The sequence below is a fragment of the Pteropus alecto genome, unplaced genomic scaffold (genome assembly GCF_000325575.1).
Source record: "Pteropus alecto unplaced genomic scaffold, ASM32557v1 scaffold75, whole genome shotgun sequence".
Classification (NCBI taxonomy): Eukaryota; Metazoa; Chordata; class Mammalia; order Chiroptera; family Pteropodidae; genus Pteropus; species Pteropus alecto.
The window spans coordinates 1,453,524-1,476,693 of NW_006440638.1; the positions used below are offsets into that span (position 1 = coordinate 1,453,524).

Consider the following 23,170-nt stretch of genomic DNA (forward strand, 5'->3'; position numbering starts at 1 on the left):
AAACTCTAAATAGACCAGCTCCACTGGAGGTTAAGAAGTATAATGGAGCTTAAATGAACTAAAGAAGCACATTGGAGCCATAATCTCAGCAGTACTGAAGACTATGGAATTAAACTGGTAGACAGTGGGTAACCAATCTGAGCAGGTAGTGATCTGATCAGAATTGTGCCTTAGGAAGATTAAAATATGGCAGTGGCTTATTGAACAGATAGGAAATTAAGAGACCAATTAGGAAGCCGTTTTAGTAGAAATATTAAGGTAAAATTGGGGGAATGTTAGGAGAAATGAAAAAGATGAATTAGAAGAGGAAGGAGGAAAGGAAAAAGAGAAAGAAAGGAAGGAAAGAAGGAAGGAGAGAGGGAGGATGGGATGAAGGGAGAAGGGGACTAAGGAAAAAGGAGAAGGTGAGGAAAGAAGTAGGGAGGGAATGAGATGAGTGAGGAGAGAAGGAAAAGGGCAAAGCTAGAAAAGGAAGAGTGGGAACAGAGAGGGGGAAAAGAAAGCAGGAAGTGGGCGAAAGAAAGGGAAAGAAGTAACCTTGCAAAAAGGATGAAACAAAAAGGAAAACTGATGGGTATTGACATTAAACCTTCATAGAGACACACACAAAGAAAACTAATTAGAATTCCATATAATGTGAATAGTTTACATACATTTATATAAACAATAATTTGAAGAAAAATCACAAAGTATTTCAATTAAATATAAAACTTTAAGGTATATTTATTAGATTTATAGGGATATTAATCTGTATTTAACTTAAAATGTAAAAATGTAGAGCACAGATATTGGTACAAAAAATAGTTTAGCAGTTATCAAACTGAACCAAAGTTATAAAACAATTAAAAAAAATAGCTTTTTAGGAAAATATTTTAAAGAACTACTTTAATATTACATGTACTATATAAATACATAAAATATCATGAATAATTAATATTTAATAAGTTAGCATCAGGACTGTGTACTTGATGTTTCCTCTGACAGAAAGCTCTTCAGCAAGCTTTCTGCATAGCTTATCCCATTCCACTCCCATTTTATTTGGGTCTCTTTAAATGTTATGTCAAACAGGCATTCCTTGACCATTTTATTTAAAATAGGACCCCTATCACTGAGTATGGAATTTATTATTTATTTGCCTATTATAAAATTCCACTTATTAGGTAGAAAACTTGGCTGTCTTGTTCACTTGTGTACTCGCAGCAACTAGAACAGTACCTTGCAACTTAATAAGTAGCTACTGAATAAATAAATGAATGAATAACAAATGAACCAAAGTTTGAACATAAAGAGCTATTTCCTGCAATTTGGGAATACTTTGATTAAGAGAAGAGAAAAAGTGCAAGATTAAGATTCTCATCTCTGTACTTGCATCCCTTGCTGTGCCTGGAACACAGTAGAAACCACTGAAGGAAGGAAAAGAGTAAAAATATACAAACTAGGAAGGAGAATATTAACAACAAAATATTCGTACACATTTTTAACTAAAATCTGTAATACAGTTTGGAGAAATTTAATTAGCAAGTATTTACACAAAAAAGTAACTGAATTACTTTAAATAAAATTTATCTCAAAAAATAGTGGGGATACATCAGCAAAAATGTCAGCAGAGGGATCTCTAAAAATTCTCTCCTCCATAAAAGCAATGAGAAAATGGACAAAAATTACCAGAATCCAAATTTTCAGAATGATGGAAGTTAATCAAAGGTTTACGGCAATCTGAGGAATGTTTATTCAAGATTAAAGACTAAATCTTAATAAAGAACATCTAACTAAAATCCCACAGCTAATATTATACTTAATGTTGAAAAACTCAAAGTTTATCCCTGAGATCAAGACAAGATAAGAATGTTCACTCTCGCCACTTTTATTCAACATCATACTGGTGGTTCTAGCCACCGCAATTAGGAGAGAAAAAGAAATAAAAGGCAACCAGATTATATAGAAAACAGTTCCATTGACAAGAGCAATAAAAAAATACTTAGAAATAAATTTAACCAAAAAAAAAATGCAAGATTTGTACACTGAAAACTGTAGACATCACTGAAAGAAAATTAAAGACCTAAATAAATGGAAAGATATTTTGTGTTCATGGATAAGAAGATTTAATATTGTTAAGATGACAATACAATACCACCCAAAGTGATCTACAGATTCAATGCAATCCCCATAAAAGTTCCAGCTGCCACTTTTGCAGAAAGAGACAAGTTGATCCTAAAATTCATATGAAAATGCAAGGGGTGATGAAAATGTATTCAATTTAGACAGTGGCACTGGTTGTATAACTTTGTGACAATACCAAAAAAGTACTGATTGAATACTTTAAAAGGATGGATTTTATGTCATGTGAATTATAACTCAGTAAAGCTGTTAATATTAATAAAAAGAAAGCACCAGAGTTATAGTTTAACTTAAAACTTACATTTACTGTGAGGCTCATGTTTTCTCTGCTGACATTTAATATTGTCATTTAAGCCAGATTTATGATGTTGAGATACTTGACTTATTTCTTGAGGTAGGCCTGCACCCTGAAAGTTAAAATTCTTATAAATGATTTAAACAAACTCTTAATAGTATAGCTACTTCTTTTTTTAATGATTAATAAATAATTACTTTATTATTTTTATAATGATTAGATTGCTCATAGAAAAAAATTAAGGAATGCAGAAAAGCATAATTTAAAACACCACTCAAATTCCACCACCCAGAAATAACCATTATTAACATAATGACCATCACTCCAGACATTTCTCTATGTATTACTTAGCTGGCAAGATACAAAGAAAATTATCATTTTACAAAATGCCTTTCTATGGAAAAAAATTAAATCTAATTTTGCTTGACATTAATATATAAACTAAGGAAAAGATTAAACTTTAGGGAAATGTTTCTTCACAACAGAAATATTGGCTTCTAAAGATCCCCATAGATTTGCTTCAAAATAATCTTATCTCTGGGATAGGTGGGGGTGGGAAATGAGTAGATGTTACAGAGGAACATGTGCAAGGTAACAAATGGGTACCTGTGGGTTCATATTCTTTTGACTTCATTATTTTAAAATTTCCCATTAAAAAGCTTTTGAAAATTCATCATTTCTGCCTCTGTTATGAAAGCTGAGGATATTAGCCCTCCTTCATCCCTTCCCCCAATACCTGATTTTTAACTTTTATACTGTCAGGGTTTTCCAATGATGGAAGACTACTACAAGAGAGCAACACTGACTATAAAGCTATAGTAATTGAGATAGTATAGAAATGGCAGAATCAGTAAAACAGCATGAGTAAGTTTCATCTAAAGATCATATCAGATCCCTTTGTTTTCTGATATTGAGAGGAGGCCTGAAGTTAAAAAGATATAACTTTCCACAGTTGAAGTGGAAGAGGAAGCGAAAGCATAGGTTATAGATCTTCAATACAAATATATGATTTCATAAATTTTGCTTTTGGTGTGGCCTATTTATTTTCTTCTGAGCACAGACAAATGAACACTGGGTACAAAGGCACATCGTGTCCTAGTTGGCAGTGAGCACGCTTGAAAATAGTTGTGATATGCACCAGAGTGTGAAGGAAGGTCCAATGAGCTCATATGTACAGAATCAAAAGGGCCAAGAGATTTGTCTGTATAGCACAATGCTTGGTGGGGTTTTGGGCTACAGCAGTATATTATGGGGATTTTGATTCTAAGGAAGGGAATTAGAACATCAGGATCAATAGATTGGTATGAAAAAACATTGTCAGAGTGTCTATTATGTGCCAGGCATGGTAAGATGTACTTTGCATTCATTATCTTAATATCACTATAACAATACTATAATCATAAAAATGCTATGGTAGATTTTGATTCCATTATATAGATAAACAAACTGAGGCTCAAAGTGATAAAGTAATTTGGTTATAGAACTAATAATAGGAGAGTTAACATTTGAGTTCTAACTCTAAAACCCATGTTCACAGTACCATTTCAGAGAAAAAGGGTGCCATGTTTAATTAGAAAGAAAATATCCTAGTTTTGCATATAGTTTTTTGGGTTGTTCTATTTAATATCTACATAAAGCTGTTTACGTTAGTCATGTTGCCATGTTTTACCAATAAAAGCTTGAATTTTTTTTTGAAGTTTTTTTTTTAGAGTAGTTTTAGGTTCACAACAAAACTGAGAGGGAGGTATAGCCTCCCCATTATCAACATCCCTCATGAACCTACATTGACACATCGCTATCACCCAAAGTCTACAGTTTACACTGGGTTCACTCTTGGTGTTGTACATTCTATGAGTTTGGACAAATATATCCACCATTATAGTTGAGGACAAAAAAGGGACTCTGTAATAAACCTAACCAAAAGTAATCTTATGGGATGATCTGATCATAAATAACGAACTTGGTAGCTCACTGTGGGCAGTATGCCTCAGGTCTATAACTTCCCTAGTGAAAGGTTATCTTTGCCTTAAGCTAAGCCTTGTCCATTGTTTTTGTGCATCTAAGTTAATACACCTTGGAAATGCCTCTTTTTTCAGACCCCTAGTAACCACGCTCAGGAAAGTATATAATCTTAACTGGTTTGTAATCCAACAGTAGATATTTTCTTTTCTTGCTTTTTCCCACATTCATGTAATTTTCCTTACCTTCCCTCCTTAATTCCGAATGTATAAAAGAAATTGCAAACTGTCATTCTGGGGAGCATTTGAGATTTTGCTTCCTGGCATGTTGTCTGTTTTGCTCAAAGAAACTTTCATAAAAATTCTTTACGGGTCTGGACATTTCTTACATTGACAGTAGTATTGTACAGAGTATTTTTCAGTACTCCCCCTCCACCCCCCAAAAAATCTGTGCTTTGCTTATTCATCCCTCCCTCTCTCCCTAACTCCTAGCAACCACAGATCTTTTTAACTGGCTCCATAGTTTTGCCTTTTCCAGAAGCTTGAATACTGGTTTTTTTGTTTTGTTTTGTTTTGTTTTTTTAAGTCACGCTGAGTTTTCTAGAATTTTGTCACTGGATGAGTATCAGGCTGCTTTTTAATGTCTCATGGATATGTGTTACATGTGGTGGCTCATAACTCTTGGAACAAACAGGAGATAAAACAGTGGAGAAGTCAACTGATAAAATGAAATAGCAATCAATACCAGAAGATGCATGCAGAAGATTCTGAGGAAATAAAACATCAAGTGTTGAGTTCCATCTCAAGGAAATAGGTGGTAAAATGACTAGCAGACCTTGATTGAGACTTAGGGGAATTTTGGTAGTGAGAAAGGAAAGGCATCTTAAGTGGAAGGAACAAGAAGAACACATAGCCTGTAAGGGGAATTATCTATTTGTGAGAAAGGGAATGTAAAGAGAGCAATCTGACTGGAACAGACCATTAAACCAAATGGTTGGACATAGCTCATATAAGAATTAGGTAAGGTTAAATTATAGAAGGACTAAATGTTAGTTTGAGTTGAGGCTGAATACCAGTAGCACTAAACAGTGAGCCTTATACATTCTAAATATTTGAACACTATTTTGGACTGAAAAAAATCTCCAAAGTGATCTAAGTCTAATAACTTAATTTTGTACATGAGGCCAAAGAGGCCCAGGGAAATCAGATGTGCTCAATCCGAGTCACAAAACTTGATTTCCTGATTCTGAGTCCAATAGCAGATTTATTATACCACACTGTCTCAGGGCATAAACTTGAGTTCAAACCCAGGAACTCTTATTAATTAGATGCTTTGACTAATTATTCTACAAGGCCACGACAGGTTAAAGGATGTTTAGGAAAGATTGATCAGACAGTACTATGTAAGAAGAACTAAAAAAGAAAGACATAAGAAACAAAAAATGCACATAAGAGGTTAATTTAGAATTGGAATGACAATCTAAGGTCCAGTAGTGGGAGTAAACAGTTTGGGATGTCATTATAAAAAAATATTAGAAATAATGGGTAAAATGTTTTGATTCTATGCTTTTCAGATTATACAGGTGGGGAAAATGGTAGTGTTAGGAACAAGAATAAGAGAGGAGGCCAAAAGTGAGGTCATTTCTGAGATGTCTTGAGGTTGAAGGGATGGTGGGCATCCATCAATATCTGTTTTCTAGAAAGTTGGAGATATTGAGTTAGATCCTGTTTGAGAGGTTGGAATTAGAGATATAGATTGTGTGGTAATTAGCAGAGAGGTAAGAACCAATGTCACAAGTCAAGCAATAAGGCAAAAGGGAAAGAAAACTGTTCTTGAATTTTATGGAACAGTCTCAGTGAAAGGTTATAAGAACAGAGGTTATTAAAAAAGTTGAACAAATGGAGAAAGACAAGACAGAACTCAGGGTAATGTTTCCTTTTAGAGCAAAACTCCTTCAAAGAATTGCATGTATTTGCTGCCTCCAATTTCTCTCCTCTTCTTTCTTAAATCCACTCTAATCAGTATTTCACATCTCTCACTCTACTAACGGTGCTCTTGTCAAGGTTCCCAAAGACTTTAATGTGCTAGACTCTATGGTCATTTCTCAGTTTTTACCTCAATTGATCCAAGAATAACATCTGACACAGCTGATAACTCTGTCCTCTTTGACATCCATTCTTCACTTGGCATTTAGACACCACCCTGTCCTGGTTTTCTTCTGTTTCACTAGCCATTCCTTCTTAGTCTTCTCTGTCAGTTTCACCTAACCTCTCTGACTCTTTAAAGATGGAATTCTCTAAGGCTAAGTTATTGAACATCTTCTCTATCTACATCAACTTTCTTGGGTATAGATAAATAGATACAGTTATACAGATACACACATACACATATGTACACGCAACACACACACACACACACACGCACACGCACACGCACACGCACACACACACTGACTCCCAAATTCTCTCTCCAGTTTGGACATCTTCCATGACCTTCATACTCAATGGCCAACTCTACATCTCCACTTAAATGTTTAATATACATTTCACACTTAGCATGTCCAAAACTAAACTCTAGATCTTCCCCCACAAATCTACTCGACCTGCAATCCTCCTCATCTCTATCCTTTTAGTTACTCAGACATTAAGAGTCACATCCTTTAATCCAATTTTTCCCTTTTACCCCCATATCTAATTTATCAGATAGCAATCTCTCCCAAATATATCTAGAATTTGACCAGTTCTCACAGGTACCTACTACCCTAGTCTTAGGTCCCTATCAACTCTACTTGGTTGACTTTAGTAGTCTCCTAACTATTCCCTGTTCCCACCTTGGCTCGTCTACATTCTAGTCTCAAGAGTGATCTTATTAAAATATATGTCAGATCATGTCAATCTGATACTCAAAACCCTTCACTGATTTCCCATCTCACTGAGTAAAAGCCAATGTCCTTGTAATAACTGGGAAGGTCTTGCATGGTATCGATGTGTCACTTCTCTAATTACATTTTCTATAACGTGCCATATTAATTCATCTATAATGGTCTTCTTTCTCTTCCTTGAGTATGACAGGGATCATCTCCCCAAAAGGGCCTTTGAATTTGTCTGGAATACTTTCCCCTCTGATATCTACATAACTTACTCATTTCATTTAAGTCTTTGCTCAAATGTCACCTGATAATTCCTTTTAAAACTACAAAATCTTCCCTCTGCTCCTCCCAACATTTCCTATCTTCTTCTCTGCAATTTTTCTCAAACTTGTATATTATGGTCTAATATACCATGTAATTTTCATTACTTATCTTATTGTCCTCTTCTCCAAGGATATTAATTATATGAGGGCCAGGATTTTTGTTTACTCTCACTGCACAGAACAATGTCCGGCACTCAATAAATATGTGTTGAATGAATGATAACAAAGCACTCCTAAAAAATGACTGGTTAGCAGTATCAAATAAATTAAAGAGGAAAAGAGTGTTTGAAAATCTATATATTAATTATACTTAGGCAGAAATTATTTATGGATGATCTAACGAAAATTTATAACATATTTAAAGCTTATTGGCAGAGGAAACCTGTGTATTTTGTCACTCACTTTCTATGTTTATTTTACCATTATTCCCTTTGTTATTTTCCCCTCTCTTGCTCTGATAATGCTACCATCGCTGGAAGACATTAGAATAAATGAGACCCTCATGGTGCAGGCTACTGGCTTATAAACTTGATAGAATATTCTAAGAAGATAGGTTAATAACTTGCAAAAAATGTATTAGAAATTCATTCTTCTTTTTCTTTCTTTCCTTTTTTGTCTGAGTCTATTCTTTTAGCAGAATTTCTTTCCTCTTCTTGATCTCTATCAAGGAATATGAATTTTCTCATCTCTAAGACAACCAACTGCCAGCATAAAGCTATACATTCAAGAGGAAATTAGTAAGTTAATGAGTGTCATTAAGGCCTTTGTTTAATTTAAAATATTGTTAGTATGATTTTGTACACAACTAAAAAAAATCCACAACTGATTTAAAAGAAAAATTGTCTATATTCTCACTCATTGGTCCAAAAACTTTTATATATGGATGAACAAAATTATGCAAATTCCTGATCAAAACCGTTATTTCTATTTTATAGGCTTTTAGGAGGAAATTAATCATTGCATACCTGAAAAAGAAATATAAAATTAAATGTCCATTGAACAAGGTATACTAACCTTCTCTTGTAGAGTTGGCTCAAAGTGTTGAACCCTTCCAGATCCCTGTAAGGACTGCCAAATGTTGCAAAATTCATCATCATTTTTAGTAGGTACCTGGAAAACACAAAAAATTTCTTAAGGAACTGAAACATAAAGAAATAAAGATTCATATTAAAAACTAAATAATTTATTCATTAAAATTTTCTAGCAGTAAAGAGGATATTTAATTTTCATTATTTGGAATCTCATTTTTTCCCCTAAAGGTCAGTATAGTCATCATAAACATATTAAATTGGAGTGAAAATGGCTTTCTTCATATGTATTTGATTTTTATTCATTTTCCTGTAAAGTATTTAAAGCATAATGAATGCTATAAAAGATTATACTGAATCAATATCCCCACCAACAGATATTTTTTTGTCTTCCAACGCACTGATACATTATTTCATTTAAACTAACATCTAATGATTTTATTTTAAAAATCTCATTTTACGTAAAAGCAGTCTAATAGATTAAAAATGAGGTATTACTTATGGGGAATTGATTTCATGCAGATTAAAACTCTGGAAAAATATACATCAAATTAACAGTGGTTACCTATGAGATTTAAAAGAATTTTTTACTTTGTTTCCTTTGTTTTTGTCTTCTTATCTATGCTTTCTAAGTAGTCTGTAATAAACATGTATCATTTGGATTGAAAAGTGTGGTTAAGATCTGTAGCCATGGAATTAAATAAAGTTAAGTGTCTCACACAAAACAATTCAATTTTTGTCACCAGGAAGATGAAATAAAGGATATTACCCATGAGTTGCATGGTGGGAACTTGAAAATTTCTTTTGATAAACATGATATAGTCCTCTCTCTTTTATCTTTTGAATTTGTATAATTTTATAGCAAATAGCATAGGACATTGAGATTATATATGAAAAAGGTTAAATGTTAGTTTAAAGTAAATAAAGAGAAAAAAGATATTCTCAAGCTATTGTTATTTAAATGGCTTTCTTCTTTAATATAATTTTATAACATAGAATGCTTATAATAGCATTCTTTACTAGCTTATCAGTTTAAAATAAATCTTAAAATAAAATAAATTTAAAATAAAATAAATTGACCCAAACCAAAACTTTCTTAAAAACTAAGTCAAATTAGTTTTCCATTTATAGTCTGCCTGTGATGTGTAAAGGAGGTAGAAAGAAATTAAAGACTAAGAGTCTTACTTGTGTAGGAATAAAAAGCGATTGAGGGGAATGGTTCAAGCCTCCCAAATGCCCAGATGAAATTGATAAACTTGAGCTACAGTGATTCACAACTGGCTGCGGTTTCACAATGGCTGTCAACTTCTGATTTCCAGTTTCAGAGCGACTCCCATGAGTAAGGTTCACCAAGGCACTTGTTGGCAGTCGATAACCCCTACCAGGAGAGCACCTAAAAATAAAAAGTTGTATCAATGTCAGAGGGAAATAATACTAACTGTGCAAGGGAAAGAATCAAATAATTTTGGGGTGAACAGTCCATAGTCCAAAATAATAAATATTACTTTTATATTCAGTAGAGGATGAAATCATAGAAAAATCTTAATTTATAAGATGATGTTTTTCTGAAGAGTATCCAAATAAACTATTCAGTACTGTAGGGGTGTGTATGTGTGTATGTTAGTTTGCCTTCAGAAGGCTTGCAATATAATAGCAGAGAATGACTAAAAGTCATTAAAAAGATTGATTTGTACAGTCTGAGTTATGAAAGCCCAGGAGCTATCCAAGTGTGAAGCCATTCTCAGTATGGCTCTATCTATGCAATAGGGCAAATGTTAGCTTTGATCACATTTGTCTACTATTCAATTGTTTAGTCTAGCTCTTTTTTATCTTCAGCTTTTCATCTTAAAGTTTTGAAACTGGAAAGGCTTAATAGATAGATATTTGTGATTTCTTTCCTTCATGGCCTTGATAAAAGTGTCAGACAGTAAAGCAAGCCTTCTCTTGTCTAAAGTTTTCAACTCTATCACCTACTTTTTTCTCTCTGAGAATATAATTATCTTACGTTGTAAGATCATGGAAAAGTAGAATTATTTTATGAGAATTCTTTGTAAAATTTCTAGAAAATGTTTTTGTGATAACTACAGAAAAAGACTCTGCATTATAGAAATGAATATACTATAGACAGGTATCTTTTACACAAATCTTTATCAGTCAAGAAATCCACTGCTCTACATAAGAGGGAAAAAAAGACATTGCCAAAAAAGTTAACCATCATAAAAATAAATTTTCAGATATTGGGCTTAAGTTATTTGTAACCAAATATTTTCATGAAACAAAATTAGATATGAGATCTAGACTCTGTTGCTGCATTTGAAGAATACAAACAGTAAAGTCTGTAAGTAACAGGCACATTCAAATTGCAAAACAACAACAATGGCATTCCAAAGTTGATTGCTTGCCATTAAGAACTAAAGATTGCGATTTTACACAAAGAAGCTGAAAAAGAGTAATCAACTTCTTATTTTATTTATCCATTAATTACAACAGAAGAGAAAAAGAAAAACTAAACTAAATTTAGTTAAGTTTTCCAGTTTTTATTTACTTTTTTGACTTTTATTCTTTCAAATTTATTTTTAAATAATTTTTTTTCAATTATGGTTGACATACATTATATTAGCTTTAGCTGTACAAGATAGTGATTAGACACTTATTTAACTTATAAAGTGATCATCCTGATAAATCTAGTACCCATTTGACACCATACATATTTATTACAATATCATTAACTATATTCCCTATGCTACACTTTACATTCCAGTGACTGTTTTGTAATTACCAATTGTACCTCTTAATCCCTGCATCCCCACAACCCCCTCCCATTTGGCAACCATCATAATGTTCTCTGTATCTATGAGTTTGTTTCTCTTTTGTTTGTCTGTTTATTTTGTTTTTTAGATACCATCTATAAGTGAAATCACATAGCATTTCTCTTTTTCTGTCTTATTTCATTCAGCATAATATCCTCTAGGTCTAATCATGTTGTTGCAGATGGCAAGATTTCATTCTTTTTTTATGACTGAGTAATACTCCATTATATATGTGTACTACTTATTCTTTATCCATTCATCTATTGATGGAAATTTAGGTTGCTTCCATATCTTGGCTATTGTAAATAATGCTGCAATGAACATATAGATGCATATCTTTTCAATTAGTGTTTTGGATTTCTTAGGATAAATACCCAGAAGTGAAATACCTGGGTCCTTCTTTGCCTCTTGCCTTTGCCTTTGTGTTCAAGTCTATTTTGTCTAGTATATGTATTGCCCTTCGGCTTTGTTTTTTCATTTCTATTTGCATGAAATATCTTTTCTATTCTTTTACTTTCGGTCTGTATGCATCTTATCCATTCAGCCACTCTGTGTCTTTTAACTGGAGCATTTAATCCATTTACATTTAAAATAATTATTGATAGGTATGTACGTATTGCTATTTAATTATTCATATTTTTTATCTTTCTTTCCTTCTTAAAGAAGTCCCTTTAAAATTTTTTGTAATACTTGTTTGGTCATAATGAACTCCTTTAGCTTTTTCTTGTCTGAGAAGTTCTTTATCTGTCCTTTGATTCTAAATGATAGCTTTGCTGGGTAGAGTAATCTTGCTTTTCATCACTTTAAATATTTCATACCAATCCTTTTGGTATGAAAAGTTTCTGTTAAGAAATCAGCTGACAGTCTTATGGGAGCTCCCTTGTAACTACTGCTTTTCTCTTGTTGCTTTTAAGATTCTCTTTGGCATTTTAATTATGATCTGTCTTGGTGTGGACCTCTTTGGATTCATCTTGATTGGGACTCCCTGCTCTTCCTGTATTTGTATGTCTATTTCCTACACAAGGTTAGAGAAGTTTTCAGTCATTATATCTTCAAATAGGTTTTCAATTTCTTGCTCTCTCTCTTCTCCTTCTGGTACTCCTATAATGCAAATGTTGGTATGCTTGACATTGACCAATAGGCCCCTTAAACTACCCTCATTTGGGGGGATTCTTTTTGCTGTTCTGATTGGGTGTTTTCTGCTACCTTATCTTCTAAATTCCCAATTCAATCCTCTGTTTCGTTTAATTTACTTTTGATTCCCTCTAATATAGTCTTCATTTCAGTCACTGTATTCTTCATTTAACTAGTTCCTTTTTACGTTTTCTATCTTCATTTTTATGTTTCCTATCTCTTTGTTGAAGCTCTCACTGAGATCACTGAGTATTATTATAACCAGTGTTTTGAATTCTGCACTTGGTAGATTGCTTGTCTCCATTTCGTTTAGTTCTTTTTTTCTGGAGCTTTGTTCTGATCTTTCATTTGGGACATGCTTCTCTCTTCATTTTGCTTGCCACTCTATGTTTCTTTGTAATAGGTTAAGCTACTATGTCTCTTGGTCTTGGTAGAGTGAACTTATATAGTAGGTGTACTGTGAGGCCCAGTGGCGCAGTCTCTCTGGTCATTGGAGCAAATGTTCCAAATGTGTCCTTTCTGTGGGTTGTGTGTGCCCTTCTGAATAGTTGAGCCTTGATTGCTGTTGACACATCAATGGGGGAGATTGGCCCTCAGGCTGACTGGTTGTGAGGACTGGCTGGTAACTACAGTAGAGATGCTGTTGTTGTGGGGGCTGACCCTACGAAGCAGGTATTGCTTTACCAGGGCTCTAGTAACTGCCAAATCTAACCTTTGGGTGTGCTGTAAATAGAGGTAGTCAAGTGGTGCTCTGGAGTGGTCTGAAGCTGGCCACCAGATGTGTTTCTTCTGAAACCTCTTGGGAGGGGCTCTGTTGCAGGCCAAGGTCAGCCGCTGAGAACTGAGGCTAGCTGCTGTTAGTGCTGAGCTTGGGGGTTGTTTAGCAAGAGGTATAGGACATGCTGAGGCCAGGTGATGTTTGTTTGGGGTTTGTGAAGTTTGAAGAATCTTAGGAAAATCTGTAGCATGAGCCAAGCAAGACAAGCCATTTGTATTGAAATACCAGTAGAAGTGTTTTGGGTGGGCCTGCAAGTTTTGTGGGGTTAGGGTCTCAGGGAATCACCAGAACAGGGCAAATGGTATTAGCTAGACTGATAGAGACTCAGATATGGCACCAACCTGCATTTGCAGGCAGGGTGGTAGGAAGGACCAACAAAGGAACAATGGCTTCTGCCATCACTTCCATCTGGAAGAAAGCTGCCTCTCCAGCCCTTGACCTGAAGTCAAACAACTCAGATCCTCTCCGCATGTCCCTGGTGCTTTTTGAGTTGCTGCCCTAGTGCTGGAGCTCAGAGTGACTGAGTGCATTAGGAAGTAAATCTGTAAGTGGTCCTTTAAGAGAAATGCCTGAAACTCCAGTAGCCCTCCATCTCACTCAGACACAATCTCCACTGGGTTTCACTCCCAGAATTTGTAGGGCATTCCCTCCCTGGCCCTAGAATCCTGGGCTGGAGAGCCTGGTGTGGGGCTAGGACCCTTTGCTCCTCAGGTGAAACCCCTGCAGCCAAGCTATCTTTCCCGATCTTTAACTGCCACATGTGGGTATGAAACCAGACCGTTCTACATTTCTACCGCTCCAAAAGTCTCCACATGGCTTCTTCTGTATATCCTTAGTTATAGGTCTTCTGTTCAGCTAGACTTCAGGTGATTATCAATGATGGTTGTTCTGCACTTTAGTTGTAATTTTGAGGTGGTTGTGGGAGGAGACGAGCACAACATTTATCTACTCTGCCAACTTGACCAGAATCTTGAGCCAATTTTTAGAAGAGAGAAAGAAAAACTGGAAAGAATTTCAATTAGTCTTTACAATACACTAGTGAAGTATATATCTTCATTATAGATGACGAAATTAAGGGTCAGATTGCTTTTAACTAAGATATCCAAGGTAACACAAAGGTTAAGTAAGAGAGCCTACACTTCATAATATTCCTTGGTGCCTCTCATTTTATCACGATCCTTTTCCTTAAACTTTAAACTGTGTTTCTATTAATGTTACCCCAAAATAGACTTGAATAACTCTCACCCATTTAAATTAAAATCAAACAATTCAACTGCAAGAAAGCTAGAAAAACCACAAATATGTAGAAATTAAACAACATGCTACTGAAAAACTATTGGGTCAAAGAAGGAATAAAAGAAGATATCAAAAGATACATAGTGGCAAATGAAAATGACAATAGGACATACCAAAAATTTTGGGATGCAGCAAAAACAGTAAAAAGAGGGAAATTTATAGCATTACAGCTATTTATAGCACTACCTCAAGAAACAAGAAAAATCTCAAGTAAACAGTCTAATATCACACTTAAAGAACTAGAAATATAAGGACAAATAAAGACCAAAGTCAGTAGAGGGAGAAAATAAAAATTAGAGCATAAATAAATAAAATATAGAACAAAAAGACAGTAGAAAAAACTTAATGAAACAAAAAGCTGGTTCTTTGAAAAGATTCATAAAATTCACAAACCTCTGACTAGACCTAACTAAGAGAAAAAAACTAAAATAAATAAAATCAGAAATGAAACAGGAGAAATTACAATGGACATCAAAGAAATACAAAGGATTATACAAGAATACTATGAAAGGCTATCCACCACCAAATTTGATAACCTAGAACAAATGGACAAGTTCTTAGAAATATATAATCTTCCTAGGCTGACTCATGAACACTGGAAAATCTAAATAAACTGTTCAACAATAAGTCATCAAAAACCTCCCTAAAAGTACAAGTCCAGGACCAGATGGCTTCACTAGAGATTTCTACCAAATATTCAAAGATGATTTAATGCCTAACCTTATCAAACTCTTTCAAAAAATTGAAGAAGAGACAATATTTCCTAATTCATTTTACAAGGGCAACAATACCCTGATACCAAAACCTGGCAAAGAAACACACATACAAAATTACAGACCAGTATCTCTGATGAATATAGATGCAAAAATCCTAAACAAAATACTAGCAAGTTGAATACAATACATTAAAAGGATAGATAATACATAATGAACGAGGAGAGTTCATTCCAAGGATGGTTCAACATACACAAAATAAAAATCTTATGATCATTTCAGTAGATGCAGAAAAAGCATTTGACAAAATCCAGCATCCATTTATGATAAAAACTCTCAATAGAATAGGTATAGAAAGTACCTCAACGTAATAAAGGTCATATATGACAAACCCTCAGCTAATATCATACTCCATAGTGAAAAACTGAAAGTTTTTACTCTAAGATCAGGAACAAGACAAGCAGGCCCTTTCGTACTGTTATTCAACATAGTACTGGAAGTCCTAGCCAGAGCAATCAGGCAAGAGAAAGAAATAAAAGGCACCCGAATTGGGAATGAATAAGTAAAACCGTCACTATTTGCAGATAAAATGATTCTACATAGAGAAAACCCCAAAGATCCTACCAAAAGACCATTAGAAATGATATACAAATACAATAAAGTTGCAAATTATAAAATCAACATACAAAAATCTGTTGCATTCCTATATATTAACAATGAAATAGAAAAAGTAATGAAAAAAATTCAGTTATAATTGCAACAAAAAGATAAAATACCTAGGAATAAACTTACCAAAGGAAGTGAAGGACCTATACACTGAAAACTACAAGACATGGTTGAAAGAAATTGAAGTAGACTCAAAGAAATGGAAAGGTATTCCATGTTCACAGATTGGAAGAATTAATATTGTTAAAATGCTCACAGATTAGAAGAATTAATATTGTTAAAACAGAACAAAACTCCTCATTTTTTTTTGGAATTTTTAAAAAATTAATTTCAAGTATACAATACATTGGTTAGGCATCTATATAGTTCATCAAAATGATCCCCCCAATTGCTCCCTCCCTCTCCTGGCCCTCCACCTAAACAATATATTAATGCTAAGTGTATTCCCTATACCGTGCTCCCCATCCCCATGATCATCTATCAGCTACTAATTTGTACTTCTTTAACCCTTCACCCCATTCTCCCATTCCCTAACCCCACCTTGTCTGTCACCAAATTGTCCACTATATTTGTGAGTCTGTTTTTAATCCTTAGATTCTGCATATAAGTGAAATCATATAGTAAAATCTCTCAATTTTAATGGAATCACAAAAGACCCCAAAAAGCCAAAGCAATCACGAGAAAAAAGAACAAAGCTGGAGGTATCACATTCCCTGACTTCAAACTATATTACAAAGAAACAATAATCAAAACAGTATGGTATTGGCAGAAAAAAACAGACACATAGGCCAAGGGAACAGAATTGAGAGCCCACAAATAAACTCACACATATATGTGCAACAAAGAAGCCAAAAACATACAATGGAGAAAGAAAAGCCTCTTCAATAAATAGTGCTGGGAAAACTGGAAAGCCACATGCAAAAAAATGAAACTACACTGCTATCTGACACTGTATATAAAAATTCACTCAAAATGAATTATAGACTTGATTATAAGACCTGAAACAATAAAACACATAGAAGAAAATATAGGCACTAAACTTATGGATCTTGATCTCAGAGGGGTTTTTGTGAACTTGACCCCAAAGGCAAGGGAAGTAAAAGCAAAAATTAATGAATGGGATTACATAAAACTAAAAAGTTTCTGCATAGCAAAAGAAATCATCGACAAAACAGAAAGGCAATCAACCGAATGGGAGAAGATATCTGGAAACGATGCCTCTGATAAGAAGTTAATATCAAAAAATATATAAAGAATTCACACAACTCAACAGCAAAAAACAAACAGTCCAATTAAAAAATGGGCAGAGACTCTGAATAGTCACTTTTTCAAGGAAGACAAACAGATGATCAGCAGACATATGAAAAGATGTTTAATATCTTTTGTTATTTGGGAACTTAAATCAAAACACAATGAGATACCACCTCACACCTGTTAGAATGGCTGTATTATCAATAAGACATAACACCTGTTGGAGAGGATGCAGAGAAAAGGGAAATCTGGTACACTGTTGGTTGGAAACAGTAAATAGGTTCCTCAAAAAATTAAGAATAGAGCTATCATATGTCCCAGTGATTCCTCTTCTGGATATGTACCAAAAAAAATTGAAAACGGTTATTTGTGATGATATATGTACCCCTATGTTCATTGCAGTATTATTCAAAATAGTCACTATGTGGAAACAACCTAAGTGTCCTCTGACTAGTAATCAGATAAGATGATGTGGTACATATATACAACAGAATACTACTCAGCCATATGAAAAAAATGTAATATTGCCATTTGCAACAACACAAGTGGATCCTGAGAGTATCGTGCTAAGTAAAATGATTTAGACACAAAAGCAAAAGAACAAGAATATGATCTCAAGTATATGTGGGATATAAAACAAACAGTAACAAAAGAACAAACAAAACAAACTCATAGATACAGACAACAGAATGGTGGTTATCAGACGGAAGGGGAGTTGGAGGGAGGATGAAGAGAATAAAGGGGGTCAAATACATGGTTACGGAAGGAGACTAGATGTAGGGTGGTGAGCACACAATTGAGTATACAGATGTTGCACTGTAAAGTACACCTGAAACTTATACAATGTTATAAATCAATGTTACACCAACAAATTTAATAAAAATAAAATAAAAAATACATTTAAAAAATAAAATTAGAAAAGAGAAAAAAAGAACACACAATCCGATCCTCTTCCTCTAAACCTCCTAACCTCAAATTACCTTTTCTCCCTTCGTAGTCAAACTTCTTAAGGGTCAGCTCAATTTCTTGCCTCCATTATTACACCAACCATTCATACCTCAAACTACCACAATTTAGCATGAGGACCCACAACTCCACTAAAATAAATGATGAAGACTTAACATGTCACTAAATTCAAAGAACGTTTTTATTCCTCAAGTTATTTAACCATTAAAAATGCAGATCTGATCATGCCACTTCTCTGATTTCAATGGTTTCACATTGTTTTAGGGATGAAGACCAAGATACCAAGATCCTTAACATGTCCTGAAAGTTGCTTACAAACTTCCTGCACACTGTGGCCCTTGCTCTTCCCTCTCACTCTAATCTTACACAGTTACTGAAGTTTAGAAATATTTGCATTCTTTTAGTTTTTTGAATGAGTAAAAACGTTCTTTGTTGCATGTGCTATTTCTTCTTCCTGACTACCCATCATTCTTCCTCTATCTTTTCCCAGTTAACTATTATTCATTCTTCAAGTCTCATCTTAAATATCACTTCCTCAAGAAAGCCTTTCTAATTATAGAAACATGAACTTCTCCTTCCCAACACTTGTCACAGTTTAATTAAGTAATTAATAGTGTAATCAGTTAATTATCTCCCACACGAAAGGGCCCACGAAGGTAGAAAACATGTCTGTCTTCTTCACTGTTATATCCCTAGTAGCAAGTACAATCTCTGGCACATAACAGGAACTCAAATAGTAAACAATAAACAAGTAATGAAAAGTCACTGGCCACATGGACATATTCACAAAGTATAATTATTATCTGGAAATGCAAACCTTATTGTTAAGCCTCCAGGAAATTCTTCATCAAATAATACTTCAAATAGTACATCAGCTTCTCTATTAGCTGTTAAAAAAAAAAGATTTTAAAAATTGTACGATGAAAAATCAACATTTGAGTTTTTGTAATGTAAGAAGCATTACAACTATCAAAAAATGGTGTGGAGAAATACAGACAGTAAATGAAAAGTAAATAAGCTCACTGATTACCTTACTAGTATTAATTTAAAGTAAAATAATATTTTAAGTCAGATGCTGTGGGGGATTAATTATACTTTTCTCTCTGATTTTGTATGTATTTGAAATTATTCATAACGAGAGTTAATAAAAGATAACTTTAGAGTTTGCAGTTTAGAAGTCTTCCAATAAGACAGATAAAAGACAATGAAGATTTGAAAACATAGCAGCAATGAGGGGAATAGAATAGAAAAAATGGATATACTATTAGATAGAATTGGCAGGAGTTTGTGACCTAAGTAGATTAAAAAGGATAGAGATGCCAAAGATGATTTCAAGGTTCTGGCTGAGATTACTTGGTAGATTATTGATGTCATAACTGAGACATGAGACTCATGAGAAAAACAGTGGTGCAATAAATTTGGATAAGAGCAGAGAAGAATAAATTTGGCAGAGAGCATGATGAGATATATCTGACAAGATTAAATTTACCTACAAGGCCAAGGTAAAATAAATAATTAGCTATAATGTTTTGAATTCTAAGCTCAAACTAATAGAGTCTATCTATACAACTTCAGAATTGTCTCTCTCCTTCTCTCTCCCCTCCCCCCAACTGCCACCTTTCCATTATATTGATTCTGTTTCTCAGGAGAACCCTGACTAATACAATTTCTGAAATATGCCAGCTCCTGTTTGAGATGTCTCCCCATCCCCAGTCCCTTATTGCTCAGTTGAACCCAGGCATGCAGAATTCACCCATTCTCCACCATCCCACTGTACCTTTCAACCTGACACTTAAAATCTAAACCCAAGAAAGTAAGGTTCAATGAGAGACATGACTTTCTCTTCTGAAGGATTAATAAGGCCCACCTTCTAGGTTCCCACTTCCTGTTTATGGATGGGTCCACTTCCTCAAAAGATTATTGATATTTGGTCACCCCTTTAGTGGAGATGACTATGAACATGAGGTCTTAGTTGAAGGCAGTAATGACAAATATTCCTCTTTCTATTTGCAGCTTTAAAAACATGAAAAAATTCTACGCGGTCACTATTACTGATAGAAGTTGTCAGAAGAAAGGAAATTTCTGTTATCAGAGTCCTAAGGCCTTATTAGGACAACGTAACTAGAGTACAATCCAATAAGCTCAATATCTGAACAGATGATGCAGGGGTTGAACATATAGCAGCAGGAGGGTTGCTTCATCACATCCATCTAACTCATACCACACCTAGCCCGGACCCTCCTTTCTCCATTTCCAGCAACCAGAAATATATCCAATAAAAAAAAAAAAAAAATCAGAGAAGAAAATTCTTTTAGAGTCAAGTAAGCAGGGACAACCCCAAGAGGCTGTGCAGATGGAAAATGTAGAGAAACACTGCTCAAAGTTAGGTAAGAATCAAGAGTTTAAGTCCCAGCTCTGCAGGTGAATCACTTCAACTCTCAGATGAGGAAATAACACCTATTTCTCAGATGGTTGTGAGGGTTAAATGAAAAATGTTAAAGTGCCTGGCTCACTGCTGGCACTAAACACGCAGTTCTCTTAGGCTCATGGCTTGCCTGCTCTTCCTTCTTTCTAGACAGTGAGATCAAGGTCGAGTGCCTGGGACATGGTGGGACAGTCCTACCAGCACCCTGATCCTTGGGCACCTGATTTAAGGCTTTATGCTGAGTTGACATTTTTTGGAATCTATGTCACAAAGCTGCTCACTCCAGGTACCCCTCTGAGGCATATTTAGATCCTTAGCTGTTTTTCTCTCCATGCTCTCATTTTTTTTTTTTTTGAAGATGACTTAAAATTTACCATCGTAATCATTTTTAAGTGTATAGTACAGTACTCTTAACTATATGCATATTGTTGTGCAACAGATGAATAGGTCTGTTTTATATACATAATCTAGCTGTATTCATAAAATTCAAATTTATATGCACATTTAATTCAAATCTGTTAACTGTAAATAAGCTCATACTTTATGTTTGTTTATTTTTCCACAGAAAGCAAGAGATTACATTGACAATTAGGGTAAAGCTCTGAGCAAGGTTAGATGAAAGCCTAACTAAGAAGAAGTGATGAAACTTTTCCCTCAGTTTCAACAAAATGTCTGTACACCTGCCAAGGTCCTGTATGATATTAACATGTTATATATAAACTACTAAATCCTTAGCAGCCCTGATTCAACTTCCTCTTTTTAAAATCATGTTCTAGATGATTATACAAGACAGAAAAGGAGAATTTTCTCTAGAAACTGAAAAAAAAAAATAAGTAAAACATAAAAGGATTGTTTTTTTTTTCTGACTTATACTTATTCTCTACTTAGATATGACACAGAAATCTGTGTTCTACTTTACAGTATTGATGTAGTTGAAGACATGTCAAGTACTGAGATATTACCCCCTTTAATTCCTATGATGGTGCCCCGAAGGCCAACTGGAACTGAAAAGTTCTCTCTCACGTTTACAACACGATCAAATAGACGAAATTCTGCATCCCGATCAGGAATGACTCCATGCTGCTGTTCTAAAGGCTAAAGAAAAAAAACTTTAATTATTATTATTAACTCTAATTTTTAAAAGTTTTTAAGTAATATATTGAAAACAATTTGTTTCTTCTATATTTTCAAAGTAAAAACAAGTCTGAATTCCTTAAGAGGAAACTTACTCTGTACAGCAAATGGGGCTTCACTGTCACTCGCACCTTCTTATTATTCTTTCTTTGCTGAGAAAAGAAAAATTTTAAAAAATATTTTTAAAATATGAAGTTATAAATTTATTCAGTACTCGTACATGTCTGAATTTTAAAAAGGCAAATCAAATGAGTAATTTTAAGAATATCTGAAGTTCTTCAGATGCAGCAAGGAGGAATAATAAATAATTAAAGTATTTTAAAGTAAAAATTTTTAGGTATAAGACATAGAAAAATGTAAAATTGTAAGTATACGGCCTGATGAATTTTTATAGTATGAATATATCTATGTATAATCATACCTAGTTCAAGAGAGACAGAATATTATTAAGCACAACATAAGAACCCCTGTATGGTGATGTCAGAAGCATGGTGGCCTGAAAGATGTCCCCAGATTTCTCCCCTTGAAATAAGAATAAGCTGAATATCTAAAACTCAACAAATAACATCTAACCTACACACAAGCACGTCGGAGAGAGTGATCTGAGCATAACAGCTTCTAGGACTCAGAACTGCCTAAGTCTGGGGGATAGATTGAGAGGACCAAAGAAGTGGCCTCTCACAACTGGAACTCACTGCAAGAGGAGGGGGAGAAGAAATTGCAGCAGGATCCCAAATAACCCTGCCTGAGGAACCTGTGAGATCCACACAGCGGAGCCCAGGGATCAGAGTAGAAAGTGAACTGGGAACTAACTACAAAGGGGCAACTGCAATCAGGCAAGAGAAATAAATAAAATACATCCAAATAGGAAACGAAGAAGTCAAACTGTCGCTATTTGCGGATGACATGATTCTCTATATAGAAAATTCTAAAAACTCCACAAGAACACTACTAGAAATAATAAGTAAATACAGTACAGTTTATGGGTATGATATCAACATTCAAAAATCCATAGTGTTCCTATATTCTAATAATGAAGTGTCAGAAAAAGAGATGGAAAAAATAATTCCTTTTTGCAATTGCAACAAAAAGAATAAAATACCTAGGAATAAATTTAATGAAACGTGTGAAGGACCTACATAATGAAAACTACAAGACCCTATTAAAAAAAATCAAAGAAGATAAAAAGAAATGGAAAGATAATTGAATGGGAAAATATATTTGCAAGCAATGCCTCAGATAAGGAACTAATATCCAAAATATACAAAGAACTCATATAACTCATTAATAAGAAAACCATCGATCCAATCAAAAAAATGGGCATAGGATCTGAGCAGACATTTTTCCCTAGAGGACATACAAATGGCCAACAAATATATGAAAAGATGCTCAACATCACTAGCTA

The 23,170-nt window shown here is 34.2% G+C and overlaps 1 protein-coding gene across 3 annotated transcripts in view; it reads right to left on the bottom strand.

The window, feature by feature from the left end:
* The window catches only part of XRN1 (5'-3' exoribonuclease 1), a 117,036-nt gene that overhangs the window by 18,370 nt on the left and 75,496 nt on the right, over positions 1–23,170 (bottom strand). For all 3 annotated transcript variants that reach the window (XR_003047995.1, XM_006917446.3, XM_025050767.1), the window contains exons 28-33: positions 21,861–21,917; positions 21,594–21,726; positions 19,024–19,093; positions 9,778–9,985; positions 8,579–8,674; positions 2,420–2,525 (exon numbers count right to left, since the gene is read on the bottom strand). Coding sequence is in view for 2 of the 3 variants with exons in the window: in XM_006917446.3 (XP_006917508.1) it covers positions 2,420–2,525; positions 8,579–8,674; positions 9,778–9,985; positions 19,024–19,093; positions 21,594–21,726; positions 21,861–21,917 (670 nt within the window). In the remaining variant the exon portion in view is untranslated. The remainder of the gene's footprint in view (positions 1–2,419; positions 2,526–8,578; positions 8,675–9,777; positions 9,986–19,023; positions 19,094–21,593; positions 21,727–21,860; positions 21,918–23,170) is intronic.